Genomic DNA, 25,318 nt, shown 5'->3' on the forward strand with positions numbered 1-25,318 from the left:
CTTTCCCTCAGCTCCACAGCACTTACGTACATAAATATATATATAATTTATTTATTTATATTAATGCCTGTCTCCCTATCTAGACTAAGCTCATATTCAGCAGGGAACAGGTTTACTAATTCTATTATATTCTATTCTCCCAAGCGCTTAGTAGAGTGTTCCACACCCCCCAGTAAGCACTCAGTAAATACGATCGATTGATTGAGATTACCTTTTATCTGCAACAGCTCTTAGTACAGTGCTTGGCACAGAGGAAGTGTTTAACAAATAGCACCACCACCAACAAAAAAAAGAATCATGTGATGGTTGCCCTCCTGGATATCCAACCTTGTGCTAATAAACCTAAGTTTTCTTCTAGTAATTCTTCTTGGACCTTCCAGCTCTAAATTTAGTATTTTCTGTCTGAGCAGCTGCTGATTTTGCCACCCTGGTTAGAAAGGGAGTGCAGAATGCAGCAGAGTACTAGTAATGGTGTGGAAAGCAGGTCTTCTGTAGTATTAGCTCCTCTCAGAAAAATCTCAGCATTTTTCAACCTCCTTGTATGCTCAAGATTTATCAGAGACCTGGGGATGAGTGAAACTGAGAGTCCAGCCCCAAACACAAGGGAAGGGATAGGATGGCAAAACACATGGGAAGTAAATAAAACAAGGGTTTGGGCAAAGTTGGATGCAATTACACCATTATTGGCCCCCATTACTCCCACCACAGAGTTGGCATTGAGGGGGGCTATCCCCATGAACAATAATAATAATAATAATAATGACATTTGTTAAACACTTACTATATGCCAGACACTGTTCTAAGCACTGGGTACATCAGGCTCTGCTCACTGGAGCAAATCCATCTGCTTCAGAGTTTTCCATCCTCTGCTCAAATGCTAATCCTAAAACCACAATCCTAAAAAAAAAGACCAAAAGGGGCCTCCAAAGCTGGTTTGAAATACCCAGTACCACCAAATATGTGCTACATTCACTCTCTCAGAGTCCGTTTTAGGGCCCAGCTGTGTCAGGAGCCACCCTCAAAGTAAAACATTGGCAGCTCAGTTCACCTTTCTGCCACCTCTATGATTTTGGAGATGTAAGTGCTGGCCCCATCTGCCAAAGGTTTCTAAGACTAGGACCTGTCACGGTCCTGGCCTGGTCCAAGCATAGCCGCCACCACTCTCCCCCGTTCCAACCCCTTCACTCACTGTCCTTCTCCTCTACCATGACGGTGTGGCAGAGGGCCAGCAACCTCCAGAATTCCCGCATCACAGTGTCAGCATCTTGATGGATGGCTTCCAGGAGCAAGGGGTCTTGAAACAGCAACTTCCCATCTGCATATTCATTCCACTGGAAAGAGACTTCCTGCTGGGAAGAGAAGCATCCATGGCACAAGGCAGGACAGGTGGAGGGGCTGGAGGAGGGAAAACAATCTACAGAGCCCTGGAGTATTTAACTGCTGCAAGTGCTATTGACCCATATCTGGAGGAGGAAGGAACTGACCTCTCTCACAGTGGCTGCCTCTGTTGTCTACACAGCCAAAGAGAGTTGGTCATTAAAATGCCAAAGCTGGACATTGGCACCTGTGAGCAATTTCCAGATAGCATTTTAACAAATTGAGTTAATAAAATTAAGTTGGGTGAAGAAGTTGTTCATTCTACTAATTTTTAGTCCCTGAACTGAAACCCAGGGCTTCTTGGAGAAGCAGAGTGGCTCAATGGAAAGAGCACGGACTTTGGAGTCAGAGGTCATGGGTTCAAACCCCGGCTCTGCCAATTGTCAGTTGTGTGACCTTAGGCAAGTCACTTAACTTCTCTGTGCCTCAGTTATCTCATCTGTAAAATAGGGATTAAGACTGTGAGCCCCCCGTGGGACAACCTGATCACCTTGTAACCTCCCCAGTGCTTAGAACGGTGCTTTGCACATAGTAAGCACTTAACAAATGTCATCATTGTTATTATTATTATTGACCCAGGGCTAGTTGGTTTATTTATAACTCTACCAGGCATCCTTTAGACCTGAAGCTGATGTTATTGAGGGCATGATTTTTAATTAGGTGTGTTGGAAGTGTGGCTGATAAAACCAATGTGTAACTAACAATCACTTCCCTGAATATGTGGATTACTGCATTTGTTATCCACCATGCCTGGTGCCATTTCATTTCTCCCTCTTTGCATCCTGATTTTCCTGAAGTCTAAGTCTCTCATGCCATTTCTGATTACTGTATGCTATAAAGATGCTGTTATCCCCCAACTGTTCATGGCTTTGCCACATTATTTGAGCTTTCACTTGATTGTTCTCTCAAGTGTTCCATCTGTCCATCCAGTTTATAATTTTTCATTTCAGCTCACCCCAAAACAGCTGTTTACGTATTTTACTGCCATCCATTCTCCTTGAATTTCTTGCCCAGCATAGGTAAGATGTGAAGAAAATTGCTTCAATGTTGATGGGCTGACTGTGTTCCAGGACCTTATTTTTTATGATCCTTTCTTGCCATTTGATGTTTAAATATGACACGTAGATAGCATTGGTGGAGTAGTTCCAAAATTCAGATAAAGAAGATTGAACACGATCGACTGTTCTAGACCTTCAGTTTGATCTGAATCTTGAGGCCATATTGGTGCACATTTTATCCGTCAATCTTCCAAAGACATATTTTCTTGATTCAGTTTTCTACCTACTTGTTTAACCTTGCATCATTAAACAGAATGCTGCTTATTTGGCAGGATTCAGTGACAGCATTCAGCTCTGTGTCACTTATGGAGATCTTTTGATTATTTGTGGATTTTCCCAAGTTAACTCCCCGAAGTACCCCATCACCTCTTCATTATGCCAATAAATCTTCCTCATCCTTCTCCCGCTTCCCTGCTGTTTCTCAAGAAGATGTCTCCCCCTGCTCTCTAAACCCACTCCTTCCACCTGCGCCCTGACCCTGGAGCCTCTCATTTCCTAAAAGCACTTGTTTCTGCTCTCCCTGCCTCCCCTCCCTCATTATCTTCAATGGGCACCTTACAAAGATGCATCTTGCTAAGGTACTAAGGATTATGAAATGATTGGGCCCCAGAAGGCCTTCTTTGATCACATTCTACCAGTTGAAAATGTTGTTTTTTGGAGTATTTATAGGTTGCTTCCTCTAATTGGTTTCCCCCAGGCAGGATCTTATTGGTGGACACATCTGCCAATCTGCCTGTTGAGGGTCTGATTGGGAGGGGCTTGGAGGGAAAAAAAATGGCAGCAGCTGCAGCCTAAGAGTGAATTTCACATTTGGTCATTTAAAATGTCCTAGAATCTGAAGAAAACAAGATCAGGTTTTCGTTTTAAAATGTGCCTAGTGAAAAATTTTACAGTCCAACTGGGTCCAGGCAGGAAATAGAGGGAAGGGAAGGGAAGTGAGATGGGAGAGGGGGAACCGGAGTGCTCCTTAGCACAGTTCAAAGTTTAAAGCCCATTCCTGGGGTTGGGGTTTGCCACAGCTATAGCTCCAGTCCAGTGCACTTCTGGGGAAGTGGTGCACTCCCAAGCAAGCTCTGGGAGCTGCTTGCTTCCCTTTCCACCCACTCCCCACCCCCTCTTCGGTAGTTCGGGTGAAAACAACTCAAAGGATTTTGGAAAGTGTTGAGTCAGCCAGCTACATTGGCCTCAATCTCCAAGAGATTCACCAAATAGCAGGATCGCTGTCCATAAAGGTGAAGTTACTTTGTGAAACCTTTTTAGCCTCTCACTCTGGCAGCTCCTTTAATAATAATAATAATTATGGTACTTGTTAAGCGCTTACTATGTGCCAAGCACTCCTCTAAGTGCTGGGGTAGATACAAGTTAATAAGGATGGGCACAGTCCCTGTCCCTCATGGGGCTCAGACTTTTATCCTCATTTTACAGATGAGGTAACTGAGGCACAGAGAAGTTAAGTGACTTGCCCAAAGTCATACAGCTGACATGTGGCTTAGCCAGAATTAGAACCCAGGTCCTTTTGACTCCCAAGCCGGGCTACATCCAAGCCATGCTGCTTCTCTCTTTACTTCTGAGGGAGTTGTTTACACCTGCTGTCTCTACTTCCTATCCTCCAATTCTCTCCTAGATCCCCTCCAATCTGGCTTCCGTCCCCTTCACTCCTCAGAAACAGCTCTCTCTAAAGTAACCAATTATCTCCTTCTCACCAAATCCGATGGCCTCTACTCCATGCTAATCCTCCTAGACCACTCAGCCACTTTTGACACTTTTGACCACCCCCTTCTCCTTGAAACTTTATCCAACTTTGGATTCACTGACACTGTCATCTGTTGGTTTTCCTCCCATCTCTCTGACCGCTCTTTCTCAGTCTCTTTTGCTGGCTCTGCTTCCCACCCTCTGACAGTGGCAGTCCCTCAAGGCTAAGTTACGAGTCCCCTTCTGTTCTCCATCTACACCCACTCCCTTGGAGAATTCATTCACTCCCATGGTTTCAATTACCATCTCTATGCAGATGATTCCCAAATCTATACCTCCAGCTTGGACTTCTTTCCTTCCTTGCAATCTCACATTTCCTCCTGCCTTCAAGGCAAGGCCTAATAGAAGCAGCATGGCCTACTGAATAGAGCATGGGCCTGGGAGTCATAAGGACCTGGGTTCTAATCCTGGCTCTGCCACTTGTCTCGTGTGACCTTGCTCAAGTCACTTAACTTCTCTGTGCCTCAGTTACCTCATCTGTAAAATGAAGATTAAGACTATGAGCCCCATGTGGATAGGAACTCTGCCCCAACTGATTAGTTTGTATCTACCCCAGCACTTAGTACAGTGCCTGGCACACAGTAAGCACTTAACAAATACCATAAATAATAATCTACTTGGATATCCCAACACCTCAAATTAAACATGTCCAAAACTGAACTCCTTATCTTCCCACCCAAACCCTGTCCTCCCGCTGTCTTTCCCATCACTGTAGATAACACCACTATCCTCCCTATCTCACAAGCCCGCAAGCTTGATTTTATCCTCAACTCATGTCTCTCATTCCACCCACATATTCAATGTCACCAAATCCTAGCAGTTCTACAGTCACAATATTACTAAAATTCGCCCTTTCCTCTCCATCCAAACTGCTACCATGCTGATTCAAGCACTTATCCTATTCCTCCTTGACTACTGCATCTGCCTCCTCGCTGACCTCCAGGCTTCCTGTCTCTCCCCACTCCAGTCCATACCTCACTCTGCTGCATGGATCATTTATCAACTAAAACATTCAGTCCATGTCTCCCCTCTCCTCAAGAACCTCCATTGGCTGCCCGTCCACCTCCACATCAAAAAGAAACTCCTTACCACTGGCTTTAAAGCACTCAATCAGCTTGGCCCATCTACCTCACCTCACTAATCTCCTATTACAGCCCAGCCCACACTCTCTGCTCCTCTAGTGCCAGCTTACTCACTGTGCTCCAATCTCATCTATCTGGCCACCGACTCATTTTTCATGACCTCCCCCTAGCCTGGAACTCCCTTCCCCCTCCATATACATTAGACCATCACTCTCACCACCTTCAAAGCATTACTAAGGTCACATCTCTAAGAAGACTTCCCCGATTAAGCCCTCTTTTCCCCAGCTTGCTTTCCCTTCTGCATTGTCTATGCACTTAGATTTCATTCATTCATTCAATCGTATTTATTAAGCGCTTACTGGGTGCACAGCACTGTACTAAGTGCTTGGAAATTCGGCAACAGATAGAGACAATCCCTACCCAACAACAAGCTTAGTCAGGAGCCCTCCCCCACCACTCCCTTGTTGCTTGTAAAGGAATTAGGGGTGCTGAACTGAGCCCGGGCTAGAGTTGCCCCACGGACATGAGGCCATTAGCAGGGTGCACCTGCCAGGGCAGATCAGCCCTGGCTGAGGTTTTCCTCTGGGGAGCAGGAAGGGAAAAGGAATGGTTGATGCTTTATCTTTCCAGCCACCAGTTTGCCCACAGGAGAGGAATGAGACTCAGCAGCCAGCTACGCTGGGGTTCCAGCCTGCCGGCTTGCTTCCTCCTCTGCCAGGGCCCTGCCAGCACCAGATTTAGTCACTTTTCCTTTCTGGGCCCATTTCCCTTCTTGAAAAATAGCCGCTCAGGCATTACACAGTGCATAGACTGTAAGCTTGTGTTAGGTAGGATCTTTCAAGTGCTTACTACAGTGCTATGCACACAGTAAGTGCTCAATAAATACTATTATTCATAGCATAGAAATATTACAAGCCCCCACAGGGCTAGAAGCCTAATGATAATAATAATAGCGGTATTTGTTAAGCACTTACTACGTGCCAGGCACTGTACTAAGCGGGTTGGATAGTCCCTGTCCCACAAAGGGCTCACATTTGTGATTTGTGACCTTTAGACATTTGCTATTTGCCCCACCCAACCCCACAAAACTTATGTACATATCTTTAAATTATGTATTTTAAATTATTTAATCATAGTAATGTCTGTCTCTCCCTTTAGTCTATAAGCTTATAGTCTATAAGCTTGTTATTGGCAGGGAATGTGTCTGCTAATTCTGTTGTGTTCTCCCAAGTGCTTAGTACAATGCTATGCACATGGTAAGCACTCAATAAATACAATTGATTGATTTCAAACCGACATAAATCACTCCCATTCCTACCCTAACACCTCCTTATTTCCTATTTTTATGAAGGGTTATTCATCTTACATCTCCCCTTTCCTCCGGGGGCTTCCCATTTCTCTCTGCATCAAGCATAAACTTCTCATGATTGGCTTTAAGACTCTCCACCAACTTTCCTTTTTTATGGTATTTGTTAAGTGCTTACTAAGTGCCAGTCACTATACTAAGCACTGGGGTAGATACAAATTAACCAGGTTGAACACAGTCCCTGTTCCACACTGGGCTCACAGTCTTAATCCCCGTTTTACAAATGAGGTAACTGAGGCACAGAGAAGTTAAGTGACTTGCCAAGGTCACACAGTAGACAAGTAGTGGAGTCAGGATTAGAACCCAGGTTCTTCTTACTCCCAGCCTCGTGCTCTATCCACTAGGCCATGCTACTCCTCATCTTACATACTCCTTAGCTTTTTCTAATTTATCCCAAGCTAAGCTTCTAGCTTTTCCAAATGTTTAGTACAATGGGAGCTTAATGAATACCTTTACTACTATTTCCTGCTGGCTGAAGCTCCCTCCCACTTCATATCTGCCAGACCTCAGCTGTCTCCATTGTCAATAACCCTTCTGAAATGGCATCTCCTCTGTGAAGTCTTCCCCAATACATTTCTGTTCTCCCCAGATTATAGCCTCCCAACTACCATCTCAGCACTTCAGCACCTGCTACTCACTTATGTACTCACAACCACCTGTAGCATTTCTGAACCTACTGACTTACCCAATTAATCAATCACTCATCTACATTATCCATTTTTCTTTCTTCTCTTTCCTATCTGTATTTTATTTTAGTATCTGCCACCCCCATTAGGCTGTCAATTCCTTGAGGGTAGAGTCATGTCTACTAATAACTCTAACTCTTTTGAAAAGCAGCATGGCTTAGTGGAAAGAGCATGGGCTTGGGAGTCAGAGGATGTGGGTTCTAATCCTGCTCTACCCCTTATCTGCTGTGTGACCTTGGGCAAGTCATTTAACTTCTCTGTGCCTCAGTTAACTCATCTGTAAAAAAATGGGGATTAAAACTATGAGCCCCACATGGGACAACCTGAGTACCCTGTATCTACCCCAGCACTTAGAACAGTGCTAGACACATAGTAAGTGCTTAATACCATTATTATTATGATTGTACTCTTCCAAGTACTCTCTACTAGGATAGTACAATGGAAGCATGAGACATGTTCCCTGCCCACAAGGAGCTTATACTGTAACATGATAGCTAGACATGAAATAATTTAATAATAATAATTATTATTATTATGGTACTTGTTAAGTGCTTACAATGTGCCACTGTTCTAAGCACTGGGGTAGATACAAGTTAATCAGGTTGGACAAAGTCCCTGTCCCACATGGGGCTCACATGCTTATCTCCATTTTACAGACGAGGTAATTGAGGCACAGAGAAGTTAAGTGATTTGTCCAAGGTCACACAGCAGACACGTGGCAGAGCCGGGCTTAGAACCCAGGTCCTTCTGACTCCCAGGCACGTACTCTATTCAGTAAGCTATGCTGCTTCTCAATTGACAAATAATCAAAATAAATAACTTCTATGTCCAAATTGATCATATATATATATATGCTGAGGAAGGTTATAAATAAATATGTGTTAATAATAATAGTGGTATTTGTTAAGTGCTTACTTTGTGCTAGGCACTGCATTAAGCTCTAGGGTGGTTACAAGAAAATTGGGTTGGACACATTCCCCATCCCAACTGAGGCTCACAATCTTATTCCTCGTATTAAGGATAAGGTAACGGAGGCACAGAGGAAGTTAAGTGATTTGCCTAAGGCCACATAACAGACAAGTGGCAGAGCTGGGATTCTAACACATGACCTTCTGACTCCCAAGCCCATGCTCTATCCACTATGCTGTGTGGATACTAATGAGTTGATATTGTTCAGTGTATTGGGAGTTAATCAGGGAAGACTTGTTGGAGGTGGTGGGATTTTAGGCAGCCTTTTAAGGTGGGAGAAGCTGTGGTCTGTCCAATTGGTGGGAGAAGGGCTTGATTGGTCTTCTGCAGATTAATTGTCAAGCTATAGTGTTTTGCTGATTTTTAAAGTGGTTCTTAATCATCTGCATGTCTTCTTTGTGGGTGCTACTAGAGCATGATTTTCAGTGTCCAATATGAGTAATTCAAGAACTCTCCAAATTGCTCTTAGCCGGTAGAGTTAAAAGAGTTTCCCACAGAGTCAGAATTGTATTCTGACACCAGCTTCCAGATCCTTTATTATGTCCTCGAGCATGGTGTGTAGAACAGGTTGAGCAGGATTGGATCTAGTTCATGGCCCTGCTTTATTCCGTGATGCGGTCAAAGTAATTTTAAGACATTAATAACCTTTATAGACATTCTATCTTTGTAGCAGTACCCTTGCTCTTGACTATCCCACCTCCATCTCCTTGATCCTGCTGTTCCCCCAGCTTGGAACTCCCTCCTTCCCCACATCAGGCAGACCCCAGCTCTGCCCACATTTATATCCCTCCTAAAATCCCATCTCCTCCAACAAGGATTCCCAGATTAATTTCCCAGCCATATCATCCCTTCAGCCTACCCTAGCACTTAAAAAATTTACTTACCTTTTCCCTTTCCACTCATACATAGGTGTGTGCTCGATTATTTTTGACCACTGTAGTTGTAAATATTTTCCTTTTCTTCTCCCTCAGAAAGTGAGATCCTTGTGGGCAGGGAACATGTCACTTTGTTATCCTATACTTCTCAAGTGCCTAGTACTGCACACCACACCAAGTGGGTACTCAATTAATGCAGCTACTCCTGCTAATATTAGGTCAGCAAAAGCTTTTTTTAACTGTTGCCACAGTTGAGGTGTACTGACAATGTCAAATTCTACAAACCCCAGGTAAAGGTTTTGAAACTGTTTCTTGCATTTGTCCTGTATCAGACATGCTGTAAATATCATGCCCCCCTGTGGCCCATGACGATCTGAAGCTACACTGCAATTCTGGGAGGGCATGGTTAACTGTTTTCCAGTAGTTAGCACAGGAGGAATCTAGTTAATATTTTTCTAGAAATACAGAATGGGAATAGCGGCTGGGTCTGTCACTTACTTAATCCTTCCCTGCTGACCTCCGTGTCTCCTGTTTCTCCCCACTTCTGTCCACACTTCATACTGATGCCCAGGTCATTTTACTGCAAAATCATTCGATACCTGTTTCCCCACTGCTCAAGAACTTCCAGTGGTTGCCCATCTTGGTGTTATCTTCAACTCAGCTTTCTCATTCAACCCACATATTAAATTTTAGTACAGTGCTCTGCACACAGTGAGTGCTCAATAAGCAACACTGATTGATTGACTGTCACCAAATCACGTTGGCTCAACCTTCACATCTCTAAAATCAACCCTTTTCTCTCCATCCAAACTGCTCCCATGTTAATCCAACCTCTTATCCTATCCCATCTTGATAGGATATCCTATCCCACCTCCTTGCTGACCTCCTGTTTCTCCTGCCTCCTGTTTCTCCCCACTCCAGTCCATACTTCCCTCTGCTACCCGGATCGTTTTTCTCCAGAGACATTCAGTCCATGTTTCCGACTCCTTAAGAACATCCAGTTCTCCAGCCCACACTTTGCTCCTTAATACCAATCTACTCACTGTACCTCGATCTCATCTATTCCACTGCCTATTTTTCACCCACGTTCTGCCTCTGGCCTGGAACACCTTTCCTCCTCATATCCAACAGATAATCACTCTCCCTACTTTCAAAACCTTATTTAAAGCAAATCTCTTCCAAGAGGTCTTCCCCAACTAATTCCTCATTTCACTCCCTTCCTCATCCCCCTTGCACTTGGATTTGCACTCTTTATTCACCCCTCCCTCAGCCCCACAGCCCTTATGTACATCTGTAATTTATTTACATTAATCAATCATATTTATTGAGCACTTACTGTGTGCAGAGCACTGTATTAAGTGCTTGGAAGAGTACAATATAGCAGAGTTGGTAGACATGTTCCCTACCCACAATAAGCTTACATTCTAAAGAGTGACTATTAATGTCTGTCTCCCCCTCTTGACTGCAAGCTCATTGTGGTTAGAGACCTTTTCTACCAACTCTGTTGTACTGTAGCCTCCCAAGTGCCAAGTACAATGCTCTGCACACATTAAGTGCTCAATATATGCAATTAATTGATTGATCTACCTATACATCAAAGAGAAGCTCTTTACAGTGGGCTTTCAAGCACTCAATCAACTTGCCCCTTCCTATTTTACCTCCCTGATTTCCTACTATAACCCAGTCAGCACACTTCGCTCCTCTAATGCCAATTTACTCACTGTACTTCAATCTTGTCTTTCTCACCACCAACCTCTCACCCACATCCTGCCACTGGCCTGGAACTCCATCCCTCCTCATGTCCAACAGACAATTACTCTACCCAGCTTCAAAGCCTTATTGAAGGTACATCTCTTCCAAGAGACCTTCCCTGAATAAGCTTTCATTTCCTCTTCTCCCACTTCTGTGTCACCCTTGAACTTGAATTTGTACCCTTTATTCACCCTGCCCTCAGCCCCACAGCACTTATGTATATTAATGTCTTCCCCTCTAGACTGTAAGTTCCTTGTGGGCAGGGAACGTGTGTACCAATTGTATTACACTGTACTCTCCCAAGGGCTTAGTACAGTCCTCAGCACTCAGTAAATATGATTGACTGATTGAAGATCCAACGGCCTACTCTCTCACCTTTCCTCTTGAAGATGTCTATAATGGTGGCATCCTTTGAAGTTCTGTTGCATTTCCTCAGTGATGAATATGTTGATGTGTCTGAGCTGAATATCTCCACCCTGCTTGCAGATCTTAGCAGATATACTATCAAATCCTGAAGTTTTACCAGTCTTGATTGCTCTAATTGCAACGGTGACTTCAGTAAACACTGGAATGAAAACTGTGTCTTCACACATTAGCAGGGTAACTGTTCTTTAGTGTTTCATCCACAGGTGTGGTAAGAATGCTAAGGAGATCCTTGAAATGCTGTGCCATTTCTTTAAGATTCTCTCCTTGTCTGCAATGAAGGTGGAGCCCTCTCAGCCCTTCAGTGGTGCTATGGCAATGTGTGTGGTTCCAGCAATGCCTACAAGTCATTTTTTTTTAAATCTGTTTAGCCTTGGATCTCTTAAGCCTTGGCACCCCCTACCATTTGCTTTGCTAAGGGTCCCTTTTGTGAAAGTCCAGAGAACTAGCAAAGTGTTAATAAGGTACTGCTTGCTTTGCTGCAAGTATGTGTTCGATTTCAGAGCTCTTCTCAAAGGAGTGGCAGTCCTTATCTGTTGGCAGGGCCCAAGTCTTAAAGACTGCCCTGGTAGGGGTTATTCCATACAGTCACCTAAAGTTGGGCATATTGGTAGAGACAAAATAGAGTCTATTGTCCTTAACAGTGCCACTTCAGTGTCATTACGTTTCTTACTTGTGCCTTCATTCTCCAGGAATTTTAAATGCAGCATATAGATCATTTGGGTTCAATTTTGTAATATCACAGCATTGTTGTTAGTGGAAAAAGAGGACTAAACTGGGTTTATTTTCCTCAGAGTGGGTGTTTGAAAGAGCAGTGCAAATGGAAACTAATGGCATGAAATATTTTTGCAAATTATTCAACTTCTGGTATCCCTGAGATTTCTGTATGAGCCAAGTTCCCTTTTCCTGAAACTGCCCCTGTCCCTCCTTGGGAGCTTGTTTAGTTTTTTAAGCAACGGCAGAAGGAACTGTGGAGTGGGATCATATATGTGATATATGATCACTATATCTGTGAGCCCCACGTGGGACAACCTGATTACCTTGTATGCCCCTAGTACTTAGAACAGTGCTTTGCACATAGTAATCACTTAACAAATATCATCATTATTATATGTGCATGACTGCATTGAAGTTCCACTTTGCTATTCTTTTATAACAATAATAATTTTGGTACTTGTTAAGCACGTACTATGGGCCAAGCACTGGGGTAGATACAAGTTAGTCAGGTTGGACACAGTCCCTGTCTCACATGGGCTCACACTCTTAATCCCCATTTTACAGGTGAGGCAACTGAGGCCCAGTGAAGTGACTTGTCCAAGGTCACACAGCAGACATGTGGCAGAGCCGGGATGAGAACCCATGTCCTAATAACTTGCAGGCCCAGGCTCTATCCACTAAGCCACACTGCTTCTCCTGTGGAAGTTGAGCGCTTACTATGTGCCAGGCACTATACTAAGCATTGGGGTAGACACGAACTAATCAGGTTGGACACAGTTCATGTCCCACAGGCACTCACAGTCTTAATCCCCATTTTGCAGATGAGATCATTGAGGCACAGAGAAGTTAAATGACTTGTCCAAGATCACACAGCAGACAAGCTAGGATTAGAACCCAGGTCCTTCTGAATCCCAGGCCCATGCTCTATCCACTAGGCCATGCTGTTTCTCACTCTATCCATACTGTTTGCTATGGGAAAGAAGAGTAGGCCTGGAGAAGAGAGGGAGAAATTGTCTGCTGCTTAAGCAGGCCCATTTCAGCTTTCCAATGCCTAGACTTAGGCTAATCCACATCCTCCGTAGGACTCACCCTCCATGGTTTCTCTCCCTCCCCCCAGTCTCTAGTCACAGGGTTTGCCTGTCAAAGAGAAAATCTACCCGGGGCTAGGTGGAGAAGAGCAGCAGTGGCCAATTGTCAAGTTCCACCTCTGTCTTGCCATTAACCCTATCCCCAATAAGCCCCAAGGGGAACATCTGTATCTGTGAGAGAAAGAAAAATCCCTCTGTCTTACCAGAAAGAAGAAACACCTGGGTTTGTGGTTGGGGCCCTGCAGCTAGAAAACCTCTATTAGACTGTGAGCACCATGTGGGACAGGGATTATATCCAACTTGATTAACTTGTATCGAAAACCTCTATTAGACTGTGAGCACCACGTGGGACAGGGATTATATCCAACTTGATTAACTTGTATCTACCCCAGTGTTTATCACATGGTTTTGTACTCTCTCAAGAGCTTAGTACAGTGCTCTGCCCTTAAATACTATTATTATTATTATCCCTTAAGTAGAAAGCACCATGCATAATGTCCCCTATAAGAAACCCTTGGAAGTCACATGGCAACATGTGAGTAGCAGCATGACCTAGTGGGAAGAGCCCAGGCCCAGAAGTCAGAAAACCTGGGTTCTCATCCCAGTTCCACCATTTGTCTGCTGTGTGACCTTGGACAAGTCATTTCACTTCTCTGTGCCTCCTCAGTTTCCTTATGGGTAAAATAGGGATTCAATACCTGTTTGCCCTCCCCTTTAGGCTGTGAGCCCTGTGTGGAACAGAGACTGTGTCTGACCTGATAATCTTGTATCCACCCCAATGCTCAGTACAGTGCTTGCACATAGTAAATATGTAACAAATATCACAATTATTGTTACTATTCATTATTATCATTATCAACTTGGAAATGTCCCAGCCTTCTGGGACGAGGTGATCGACTCTGCCTGGACCAACCCCATCCTGCCCCTCTAAGCATGAAAGGCACTGGGGCCAGAATACTCACCGGAGTTTTGGTGCTGCCTCCTTCAATTGTACCTGTGGGAGAAAAGATTCTTCAGTCATCCCAGCAAGAAGATGACACACCAGGGTTTGAGGTTGGGGCCCTGCGGCTAGAAACCTCTATTCCTCACAGCAGTGAAATGCTTCCAGGACAGGGGGACCAAAATAACATCCTGTGAGCAAGAATAAACATATCAGGCCAGAGAGAAAAGGCCTTGCAAGGTGGTGAGGGCTAGTTAGCACTTTTAAGGCAGAACGTTTGAAAAGTTTTGGACCTAAGAAAACCCCCATGGGCCATAATGGTACCCCTCAGCCAAAGGGTTATGAAGACATTGGAAAGAACAGAGAAGAGAAAAAAATTGCCCTTCATACTGAAAGACCAGACCAAGCTGCCCACCAGAGTCAGGCTGCTGGACCATTTGGATCCCTCTGAACATTCCCCATAGCAATGCTAGGTGGTAGGAGTGCCCTATGGCCTGGTGGGGCTACACTTTCAGAACTTAAGTGCAAATCTGGGAGATTTCACCTCCTGAGGCAACTACAGACTTGAGCAGCCCTCCCCACAAATCATCCTAGGAGCCCATCTGAGCCTAAGCCTGCCCTCATAGAGTGGCCCTGACACAGTCCTGCAGACATCTGCCTGGCTAAACTGGCTGGAATTACATCTGCTGGGCTGTTCCTGAACCCCCTGGACACACCACAATGTTGACCGGTCAAGAAGCCAAACACAGTGATAGAACTAGTCCATCCTTCCTCTCCCTCTGGCCGCTTCCCAGTCTTGTTCCCTGGCATTGCAATGGGCACTGGAGACTGGGCCTAGAAATAGTGGTGGTGATGTAAAGCTCCTAATAATCAAATCTGTGGTTCCAGCAAGTAAGTGACTTTGAAGACTTAGCAATCCATTGTCTTGTGTATACAGTGTGCCTGCCTTGCCTCAATTCCATGAAAACCTTCTTTCTGGCAGGCAGGGATCAATCTACAAAGTGTATTTATTTATGTAAATATGTATGTATTCAACACCTTCTGCAGGCAAAGCACACTACTAATTGCTTGGGAGAGGACAATGGTAGTAGAAGACAGCCCCAGGGATTGTAGTTTTGCTGTGTTCTGTGCCCTTCAGCTCCCCGAGACAGGCATCCTCAGCCATCATTATCACCAGCATTTACTGAGCGCTTACTGTGTGCAGAGCACTTTGTTTGGGAACATACAACAGAAATAAAAGATGTAGGCTCTACCCTCAAGGAGCTCACGACCTAATGGCAGAGAAAAGAGGACATAAATTGCCAAATACACAACAAGAACAAATCCGAGATTAGATGGACATGTTTTTAGGTAGACAAATAAACACATCAGTAAGAAACAAACATATAGACACATAAGTGCTAAGGATGGCTGTTGTGATGGCCTGATCTGGGAGGTGGGATTTAATTAGGAAATGGCCACTGGAGGAGGAGGGTTTTCAGGAGGGAGGGGTGTAGTCTGGTATATTTGAAAGGGGGAATCTATGCCGAGGGAGCAAGCAATGTGTTGGAGAGTTGTGAGCAAGGTGCCATTAGAAAATTAGCTTGAAAGGAGCAAAGTATCATGGTCTCAGCCCCCAACTCTTCCATCCTCTCTCCTCTCCATCTCTCCTCCTGACCTCTGACTCTCCCTTCCCTCCACCCGCTTCCTTCCCAACCACATAAACACATACACCAATTCCCTTCTCCCCACATCCCTTCATCTCTTCCTTCTCCAAGGCACATTCGACTCCAGATTCCTGACCTGGCCCCATGAATTCCATGAACTCAGGGGAAATTCCTTAGGGCAATTTGCCCTCCTGTCCAAAAGATCTAGTGGCTTCTGTAACTCCCCTGTGAGGTAGCTCAGCCCCATCCAGATAAGGCCTGGGATTGGGGCCAGGAGAGGCAGAGGAGTGAGAAGAGTTACCGTAGATAACTCCATTGATGCAGCACTTCTTGAAAGTCATAATGTTCTGGGTGAGGGTTCCTGTCTTGTCTGAGAAGATGTACTCAATCTGGCCCAGCTGATCATTCAGACTAGTGCTCCGGGCCTTGGCAGGGGTGTCCTTGGGCGAGTAATACATTTCCAGGTCCCAGTCGATAAAGCAGCTGTTCACCAGGTAGATGAACTCGAAACTGTGGGGAGTGACATGTACAGCTGGTTACAAGCCCCCAGCATCCCCAAGGAAGGAAGAGGAATAGGACCCCAGCGTTCTGCCTCCCAGTTCCCCTTTATCCTGGGTTTGTCCTGAAAGGTCAGTAAGAAGGACCAGCAAATTTCAATTAGCAGCCCAGTCTACTTTCAAGATACATGTGCCACTGAAATGGGCTCCAGAGGGGAAAAATGAGTAGGGGCCTGTTGACGCATGACTCCCATCCCCAAAAGGTTGCTCTCCCCAACCCTCTCCATCCCATCTTTTAACCCAAGAAAGAAAAGAAACAGGTGGCACAGGCCACCCTGGGCCTCACGTGATATACAGGGACATGGGCACAATAATACTCAGCAGGATCATGAAGCCCCAGAAAGTGTGGAAGGCCTCTGTGGCCGGTGAGGAGTTGGAGTGGAAAGCTGAGAGGTAACTGTGCTTGTCCCGGAAGTCAACTGCCCAGAAGCCGCTGGTCACCGCAAGGCAGAAGGACACAGCAATCAGCATCAGGAATATCTGTAAGGAGCCAGGGATTGGGGAGGATGGAAGGTTCAGCTGGGCAGTGTGGGGCAGATGCTCTAACCCTGGGGTCTAGAGCAGGCTGAGCTCCTGTGAGGCCCAGGGAAACAACTTCAGCTCTGCTATGGAGGGTACAGACATGGGCTCTGTCTGGCTGCAGAGCCACACTCACTAAGATGACGAGTCTGTTCATCAAGCGGTCCAACTTGGTTCTCTTCAGCTTGATCTTCCCACAGTTCTTCATGATTTTAGAATCAAAGCCTGAAGGGAATCAAAGTTCAAGGGCTTAAGCCCCCCCACCCCCCCAGAGAAACCTGTCACCTGTTTGGGGACTGGATTTCCCCCTCCCTCCCCACAAGAGCAGCTGAGCCACATGGGGCCCAGACTCTAGAGTCATTACTCTTAGGGACAGTGGGGAAGCCCTTGGATTGCCCTTTGACCCCAGGTGAACATTAGCATGCCCCATCCTGAGCAGAGAGGAGTAAACTCCTTGGGTACTTATGCATACTCCCTTTTCACCTGGATCACTTCTCCATCAGAGCCTGTTCCCAGGAAAGATGGCAAATAACTAGTCCGTCAGAATCCTCCAGATAAGGCCAAGTGGATAATAGGGAGATGGGGGAGGGGTACGTGGGTCAAAGAAGTGACCACAGATTTTGCTGCTGGAATGCTGAACCTTTTCAGTTTTCATTTTCATCCAACCACTCTCCCCCACCTCCTATGAGGAAAACCAGTGAGAATCAGAGTGGGTGGGTGAAGATCAATTCCAAATATACCAGAAGCCTATGATCAGTAATTAAAACCCCATTGAAAAACAGTGGGCAGCTTGAGATTTGAAGATGTGGAGGAGCTTGTGGGTCTTTGACACTGAACTCTCATGTGGAAGGAGATGTGCAAACTCCATCCAGGCCAATCCACTGTCTCTGAGCAGGGTGGCACCTAACCTGGCCCATACAGAATGTTATTTAGCAGACTGGGGGCCCTTGAAGAGGCTGCCTGGGGGACAAGACCCCAAGACAAGGTGGAGAAGAAGGCAGTGGGAAGGGAGAAGGTGAAAGGGATGCAGTATGGCTTGGGAATTAGCTTGTTAACCCCACCAGGCAGATAGTGCACATGATCTGGGCCTCTGTTTCCCCTGATACAATGGAGTGAGATACTGGCCCCTGCAATGAGAACATAGTGACTCCCCTATGGCAGAGAGGGCTGGAAGCCTGTCGTCAATATCTGAGGACTTCCTGGTTGATGAGTCCTGGAGTCTGATGGAAGAGCTGCTTGCACTCTCATGCTTACTTTCTCTTTCTCATTTGAACTGTGGGGCAGAGTGGGCAAGGTTGGGAGGAAGGGGGCAACTCTTCCTTTACCTGCATAGATAACAAGGCCATAGCAGGTGTCTGTGTTGCGGATCCTGCAGCCCCTCAAGAGGACGTTCTCATTGTCCAGGGAGTGCTGCTCACCCTTCCAGTCCAGTGTTCCCACAAAGGTGTGCATGCGACTACTGGGCTCCTCACACACGACTGTGCCTGCCACACCAATGGGAAGAACTCAGGAGATCTGTGGTGGTGCGTGTACTGAGCCCCAGGAGCTGGCTGGGGTTAGATCTGTGGTCCAGGCCCAAGATTGAGCTCCCTCCATCCTGAACAGGCCCAGGAATCAGGGACAGACAACTGGAGAGGGCCTTTGCCTAGGAACCTATGGGGCAGCCTGTATTTTCTGTTGAAAGGAGAGAAGGAGAGGAGAGGAGGTGAAATATAGGCCAGTTCTTGAGCTCTGCCTCTGTCCCACAGCAAAGGAGGGGGGTCACCAGTTATTAGAAGCCTCATCCTGAAACCCAGTGGAAGCTCCGTCCTCCACCCAATGCCTTGGCATCATAGTAATCTAATTAGTCCAACTTTGCAGAGAAACCAAGAATTATAGACTGGAACAGAGGTGGAGTGTTCAGGGGGTAGAGAGGGAGAGAGAAAGGGGAGGTGGAGGGACAGGGGAGAAAGGGAAACAAGAAAGGTGAAGAAGAAAGGGAGAGAAAGTGCGAGGCAGGGAAAAGAAGGGGGAGAAAGCAGAGTCATCAGAAGACAAGGAAAGGGGGACAGGGAGAGAAAGGGAAAAAAGTACTTACCCTCTGCTGTGGCACTGTCCCTTTCTTCCCCACCACATCCATCACTGCTGCTACCACCAACCAAGTAGCAGCAACTCCAACACCGGTCCAGCGTGGTCCAGCTGAGCTGGAGCCAGTGCCACTACCACTTGGGTAGTGGCATCAACAGCTGTGGGAGCAGCAGCTGTGGTGGCTGGTGGCCCTGGGTGGCACGATGACTATGCAGCCCCTCGGGGCTGAACTGGCCGCTGCAGTGGTGATTCCAAAGCCCATATGTATGGCTTGTCCCCGGAGCACCCCTCATGCTGACCTGGCATATCTGGGTAGTTGGGCTTCTCCTCACCCTCAATGAGCTCTGGGGCCGAGGAGGGGAGAGGTGTCTCTAGTCTGACCCCTCCAGAACCCAGTGAGGATGATGGGAACCCTGCAGGAGCCAGAGCCGGGCCAGATACCTAACTGGGGGGATAAAGTGGAAACACTAACTTGACACTACTTCTGGCCTTTTTCTGGCTCCAAGGGGCAGGCTGGGCTAGCTACAACTGCCCACCCTGCTCCAAAAGCTGTGGGAGCAAAACGAATGACTTTGCCCCTTCAGTGTCAATCCACTGTGGGTGATGGCCCCTCTTCTCACCCATGGAGCTGGTGCCATTGAACTGAAGAAAAGAACCATGGTCAGGGTCAAAAGACAGGGTCTCAGAATTCCTGGCTTAGGGCTTTTGGAGGAGACAATGAAGTGCTCAAAAGCAAAACTCTCCAGGCCACAGTTTGCCTTCAAAAATCAAGGGGCTGGTGGATGGTGGTTCCCTAGGATTCTACTCACCATTAAATTCAGCCATATTTTCTATGTTGGTCAGTTCCTTGTGTGTGATGATTGGGGCCTGCCGGAATTTCAGGTTGGTTTCCCTGACAATGAGAACAGAGAAGACACAAAGGAAAGAACAAAGTTAACACAATGAGACCCTTAAAAGGACTCAGCAAGTCCTGGAGAGATGGAAATGCAGCATGTGGCCAGGTGGAAAGAACAAAGACCTGAAAGTCAGAGGATCTGGGTTCTAATCCTGACTCTGCCACTTGTCTGCTGTGTGATCTTGGGCAGGTTGCTTACTTCTCTGTGCCTCAGTTACCTCATCTGTAAAATGGGGATTAAATCCTCCTCCCTCTGACTTAGATTATGAGCCCTATGTGGGACAGGGACTGTGTCCAACCTGATTATTTTATATCTACCCCAGCACTTAGTACAGTGCCTAATCCATAGTAAGCGCTTAAAAAATATAATAAAAAAAGGAAGTCAAAAGCTGTCTAGCTGTCTCCCCAGAAAAAAGACTGTTCAAGAGGCAAAAAGATTCTAGAAAGTCCAGCTGCTTTTCAAACAGCCTAGCTACAGGCACAAACACAACTCTTCTGGTTGATATGCAAGCCAAACATGATTGGAGTCCCCTTAAGCCCAGAGCTCTGGAGTCAGCCTCCCCCCGGCTCATAGGACACTCAGAAGTCTTATTGCCTGCACAAGCTGGGGATGGGCAGAGTCTGAGTCACTTGGGAAGCAGAGTGGCCTAGCAGAGAGAGTATGGCCCTGGGAGTCGGAGAACGTAGGTTCTAATCCTGGCTCCACCACTTGTCTGCTGTGTGACCATGGCAAGTTGCTTAACTTCTCTGTGCCTCAGTGACTTCATCTGTAAAATGGGGATTAAGACTGTGAGACCCATGTGGGACATGGACTGTGTCCAATCTGATTAACTTGCATCTACCCCAGCACTTAGTACAGTACATGGCACATAGTAAGCCCTTAACAAATACCATTAAAATAAAATGGCCCAGATCCCCCTTAAAACTGGGGACTACTCCAAGACACTCAATGGCTAGCAGGACCCTAAACAAAAAAACCAATCCCCACCTCTACAGCCTTTAGAACCCTGGGGGACTCTGGAGTTTTAAAACTCAGGATGGTTCGCCTGGATCAATGGAAAGTCTGAGAACTCCTCATTACAAGAACTCTTCATTTACTTGTCATTGCTGCCTTGGTTTGTTGACTCCGTTGCTTATTAGTTTTTTATGGTATTTGTTAAGCACTTACTGTGTGCCAGGCATTGTACAAAGCACAGGGATAGGTACAAGGTTGTCTGGTTGGATACAGTCCCTCTCCCAAATAATAATAATAATAATGTTGGCATTTGTTAAGCGCTTACTATGTGCAAAGCACTGTTCTAAGCGCTGGGGGGGCATACAAAGTGATCAGGTTGTCCCACATGGGTCTCACAGTCTTAATCCCATTTTACAGATGAGGTAACTGAGGCTCAGAGAAGTTAAGTGACTTGCCCAAGGTCACACAGCAGACATGTGGCGGAGCCGGGATTCGAACCCATGACCTCTGACTCCAAAGCCCGGGCTCTTTCCACTGAGCCACGCTGCTTCAAATGGGGTTCACAAGTCAACCCCCATTTTACAGATGAAGTAACTAAAGCACAGGGGAGTGAAGAGACTTGTCCAAGGTAATACAGTAGACAAGTGGTGAAACCGAGATTAGAACCCAGATCCTTTGGACTCCCAGGCCCACACTCTAGCCATTAGGCTACGCTGCTTCCAACTAGGCCGTGGTCTTTCCATTGTTATTGTTTTTATCTGTCTACCCCCACCTAGATTGTGAGCTCCATTTGGGCAGCATGGGCCTGGGAGTTCTAATCCCGGCTCTGCTGCTTTTCTGCTGTGTGGCCTTGGGCAAGTCACTTAACTTCTCTGTGCCTCAGTTACTTCATCTGTAAAATGGGGATTGAGACTGTGAGCCCTATGTGGGACAGGGACTGTGTCCAACCCAATTTGCTTGTATCCACCCCAGCACGTAGTACAGTGCCTGGCACATAGAAAGCACTTGACAAATACCACAATTATTATCATTATTATCATTATGTCTTGTCTGGTATTTTTGTAACTACCCGAGCCCTTAGCACAGTGCTTGACGTACATTAAGTGCTCAATAAATACCCAAGTAAGAAGTGTACCACGATGCCCTTTAGACTGTGAGCTCATTGCAGGCAGGGATTGTCACTCTTTATTGTTGTATTGTACATTCCCAAGCACTTAGTACAATGTGCTGCACACAGTAAGTGCTCAGTAAATATGATTGAAATGGAAAAAAAATGAAATGTCAAGTTGTTGTTGTCTTATGCTGTTGAGTCGTGTTCAGCCCATAGCAATGCCATGGACACATTTCTCCCAGAACGCCCCACTTCCATCTGCAATCGTTCTGGTAGTGGATCCATAGAGTTTTCTTGGTAAAAATATGGAAGCAGTTTACCATTGCCTCCTTCTTCAACCATTGATTGATTGATTAACCAGAACACATGATGCTGGGAGGGTTAGAAAGCTAAACAAGCATAGGGAAATAAAGAACTAAAAAAAACCTGAACGCCTTCAAATCATCAGGGCCTATAACACAGTTCCTATGATACTTAATTGACTAAAGAATTAACAGATTTTCACATAGTCTTCTACTGGAATGCCCAAGTGCCTCTTTTAAAGCATCCTCATTAGCACTAGAGGGGAAACTACCTATACTCTCCCGTTTCCTGCCTTGTTCCAGTGACAGAGCAACTGGAACAGGGAGAATGGCATGAACAGTGCATGCCACCAAAATAAAAAAACCCAAAACTTACTAGGGTTAGTTCCCCATACACTGCTCTTAAATGATCTCTGAGGCACTTTGGAATGTTTTTTTATGGGGGCAGAGTAGCAGTGACTAATAATAATAATAATGGCATTTATTAAGCACTTACTATGTGCAAAGCACTGTTCTAAGTGCTGGGGAGGTTACAAGGTGATCAGGTTGTCCCACGGGGGGCTCACAGTCTTCATCCTCATTTTACAGATGAGGTAACTGAGGCACAGAGAAGTGAAGTGACTTGCCCAAAGTCACACAGCTGACAAGAGGCAGAGCTGGGATTTGAACCCCCGACCTCTGACTCTTCGGACTCTTTCCACTGAGCCACGCTGCTAGATATCCTTGGAGGAATTGCAATCACCACCCTGCCCCATCTCTGACCTCTCACCCAAATCTGTGAAGTCAAGTGAATTTCACTTATTTATCTTATAGCTGGATTTGGCCAGCTCCAAGTCAAATGGATTGAGTACTTATCCAGTTGGCATGCTTCATATAGATGGCCCAATTGGATAATTCAGGCTCCAAAGGGGATTTGGGGGCTTATCAATCAATTATATTTATTCAGCACTTACTGTATGCAAAACACTGTACTAAGCACTTGGGAGAGTACAATATAACAAAATTGGTAGACATATTCCCTGCCCACAAGGAGTTTACAACCTAGAGGGGGAGAAGACATTAATATAAATTATGGATGGATATATAAGTGCTGTGGGGCTAAGAGTGGGGTGAATGAAGGGTGCAAATCCAAGTGCAAGGGTGATGCAAAAGGGAGAGGGAGTAGGGGAAATGAGGGTTTAGTTGAGGAAGGCCACTTGGAGGAGATTTGCTTTTAATAAGGCTTTGAAGGTGGGAAGTGATGGTCTGCTGGATATAAAGAGGGAGGGAGTTCCAGGCCTGAGGCAGGATTTGGGTAAAGGGTCAGCAGCGAGACAGACGAAATCGAGATACAGTGAGGCAGTTGGCATTAGAGGAGCAAAGTGTGTGGGATGGGTTTTTTGTAGTAGAAAATCAGAGGTAAGGTAGAAGGAGACAAGGTGACTGAGTGCTTTAAATAATAATAATTATGATGATGGTGTTTGTTAAGTGCTTACTATGTACAAAGCACTGTTCTAAGCACTGGGGAGGATACAAGGTGATATGGTGGGGCTCAAAGTCTTAATCCCCATTTTACAGATGAGGTAACTGAGGCACAGAGAAGTGAAGTGACTTGCCCAAAGTCACACAGTGGTAAAGCCGATGGTAAGGAGTTTCTGTTTGATGTGGAGGTAGATGGGTAACCCCCTGGAAGTTCTTGAGGAATGAGGAAATATGGACTGAATGGTTTTGTAGATAAATGATCCAGGCAGAGGAGTGAAGAATGGAATGAAGTGGGGAGAGATAGGAAGCTGGGAGGTCAGCAAGAAGACTGCTGCAGTAGTCAAGGCTGGTTAGGATAAATGCTTGAATTAACCCAGTAGCAGTTTGGATGAAGAGGAAAGGGTGGATTTTAGCAATGTTGTGAAGGTTGAGCCAACAGAATTTGGTGACAGATTGAATATGTGGGTTGAAAGAGAGATTAATCAAGGATAATGCCAAGGTTATGGGCTTATGAGACAAGGAGGATAGTGGTGTTGTCTACAGTGATGGGGAAGTCAAGGGGAGGGCCAGATTTGGGTGGGAATATGAGGAGTTCTGTTTTGGACATGTTAAATTTGAGGTGTTGGTGGGACATCCAAGTAGAGATGTCCTGAAAGCAAGAGGAAAATCGAGATTGCAGAAAAGGAGAGAGAAGATGTAGATTTGGGAATCATTCATTCATTCATTCAATCATATTTATTGAGCACTTACTGAGTGCAGAGCACTGTACTAAGCACTTGGGAAGTACAAGTTGGCAACATATAGAGACGGTCCCTACCCAACAACGGGCTCACAGTCTAGAGGAATCATCCACGTAGAGATGGTGATTTAAGTCATGGGAGTGCATGAGTTCTCCAAGGAAGCGAGTGTGCCTGCTAGAGCTATGCTACCAATGGTCAAGATTTCTAATCAAGGAACCACCTGGGGCATCTCTGGAGGTGGACAAGTTCAACAGAAATCCTAAAAATAGCTGGCTAATATGGGCAGCGAAGCCACAAGCTACCAAGCTACCAAGGCAGCTACCCTAGGAATTACCTGTTGGTCTACAGTTCTATGGCACAGCATCTATGTTGGGGCCCCTTTTTATTATTATTATTATCATCATTGTATTGGTTAAACACTTATTATGTGGCAACACTGTTCTAAGCACTGGTGTAGATATAAGATAGTCAGGTTGGAAATAGTTTCCTACCTCACATGGAGCTCATAGTCTAAGTAGGAGAGAGAGTAGGTATTGAATCCTCATTTTACAGCCAAGGAAACTGTGTCAGAGGGAAGTGAAGTAACTTGCCCAAGATCACAAACAGACAAGTGGTGGAGCTGGAATTAGAACTCAGGTCCAAAGGCCTAAGAGCAAGACTTGTGCTCTTTACACTAGGACGTAATGATCACCTACTTGTTGCACCCACTGCACCACAACTGTCAGGAAAAAGAGAATGCAAGTGGCTCCGCACAGAACCACTAGCACTCTCATCAGTGCTATCACGAAGTTTCTCAGGGCCAAAGTTTTCATGCTGGACCAAGGCCCATCTGCCATTGACAATGGGAAATATCACTGGGTGCCCATTGGGAGGTGTGGAGGATTCCTTATTTCATGCTTACTTATTTCCTTGCATCTATTATTTATGTTTATTCTCTTATTCTCAGCTATGGTGGACCTGCTGTCTTTCTCATTTGAATC

At 45.7% G+C, this 25,318-nt stretch overlaps 1 protein-coding gene across 1 annotated transcript in view; it reads right to left on the minus strand.

The window, feature by feature from the left end:
* Positions 1-25,318, minus strand: part of ATP8B3 (ATPase phospholipid transporting 8B3) — a 60,553-nt gene that overhangs the window by 24,432 nt on the left and 10,803 nt on the right. The window contains exons 8-13 of the mRNA XM_038771265.1: positions 19,684-19,766; positions 18,133-18,291; positions 16,944-17,032; positions 16,575-16,768; positions 15,974-16,241; positions 1,190-1,331 (exon numbers count right to left, since the gene is read on the minus strand). Of these exons, the coding sequence (XP_038627193.1) occupies positions 1,190-1,331; positions 15,974-16,241; positions 16,575-16,768; positions 16,944-17,032; positions 18,133-18,291; positions 19,684-19,766 (935 nt within the window). The remainder of the gene's footprint in view (positions 1-1,189; positions 1,332-15,973; positions 16,242-16,574; positions 16,769-16,943; positions 17,033-18,132; positions 18,292-19,683; positions 19,767-25,318) is intronic.

The sequence above is a fragment of the Tachyglossus aculeatus genome, chromosome X2 (genome assembly GCF_015852505.1).
Source record: "Tachyglossus aculeatus isolate mTacAcu1 chromosome X2, mTacAcu1.pri, whole genome shotgun sequence".
NCBI lineage: Eukaryota > Metazoa > Chordata > Mammalia > Monotremata > Tachyglossidae > Tachyglossus > Tachyglossus aculeatus.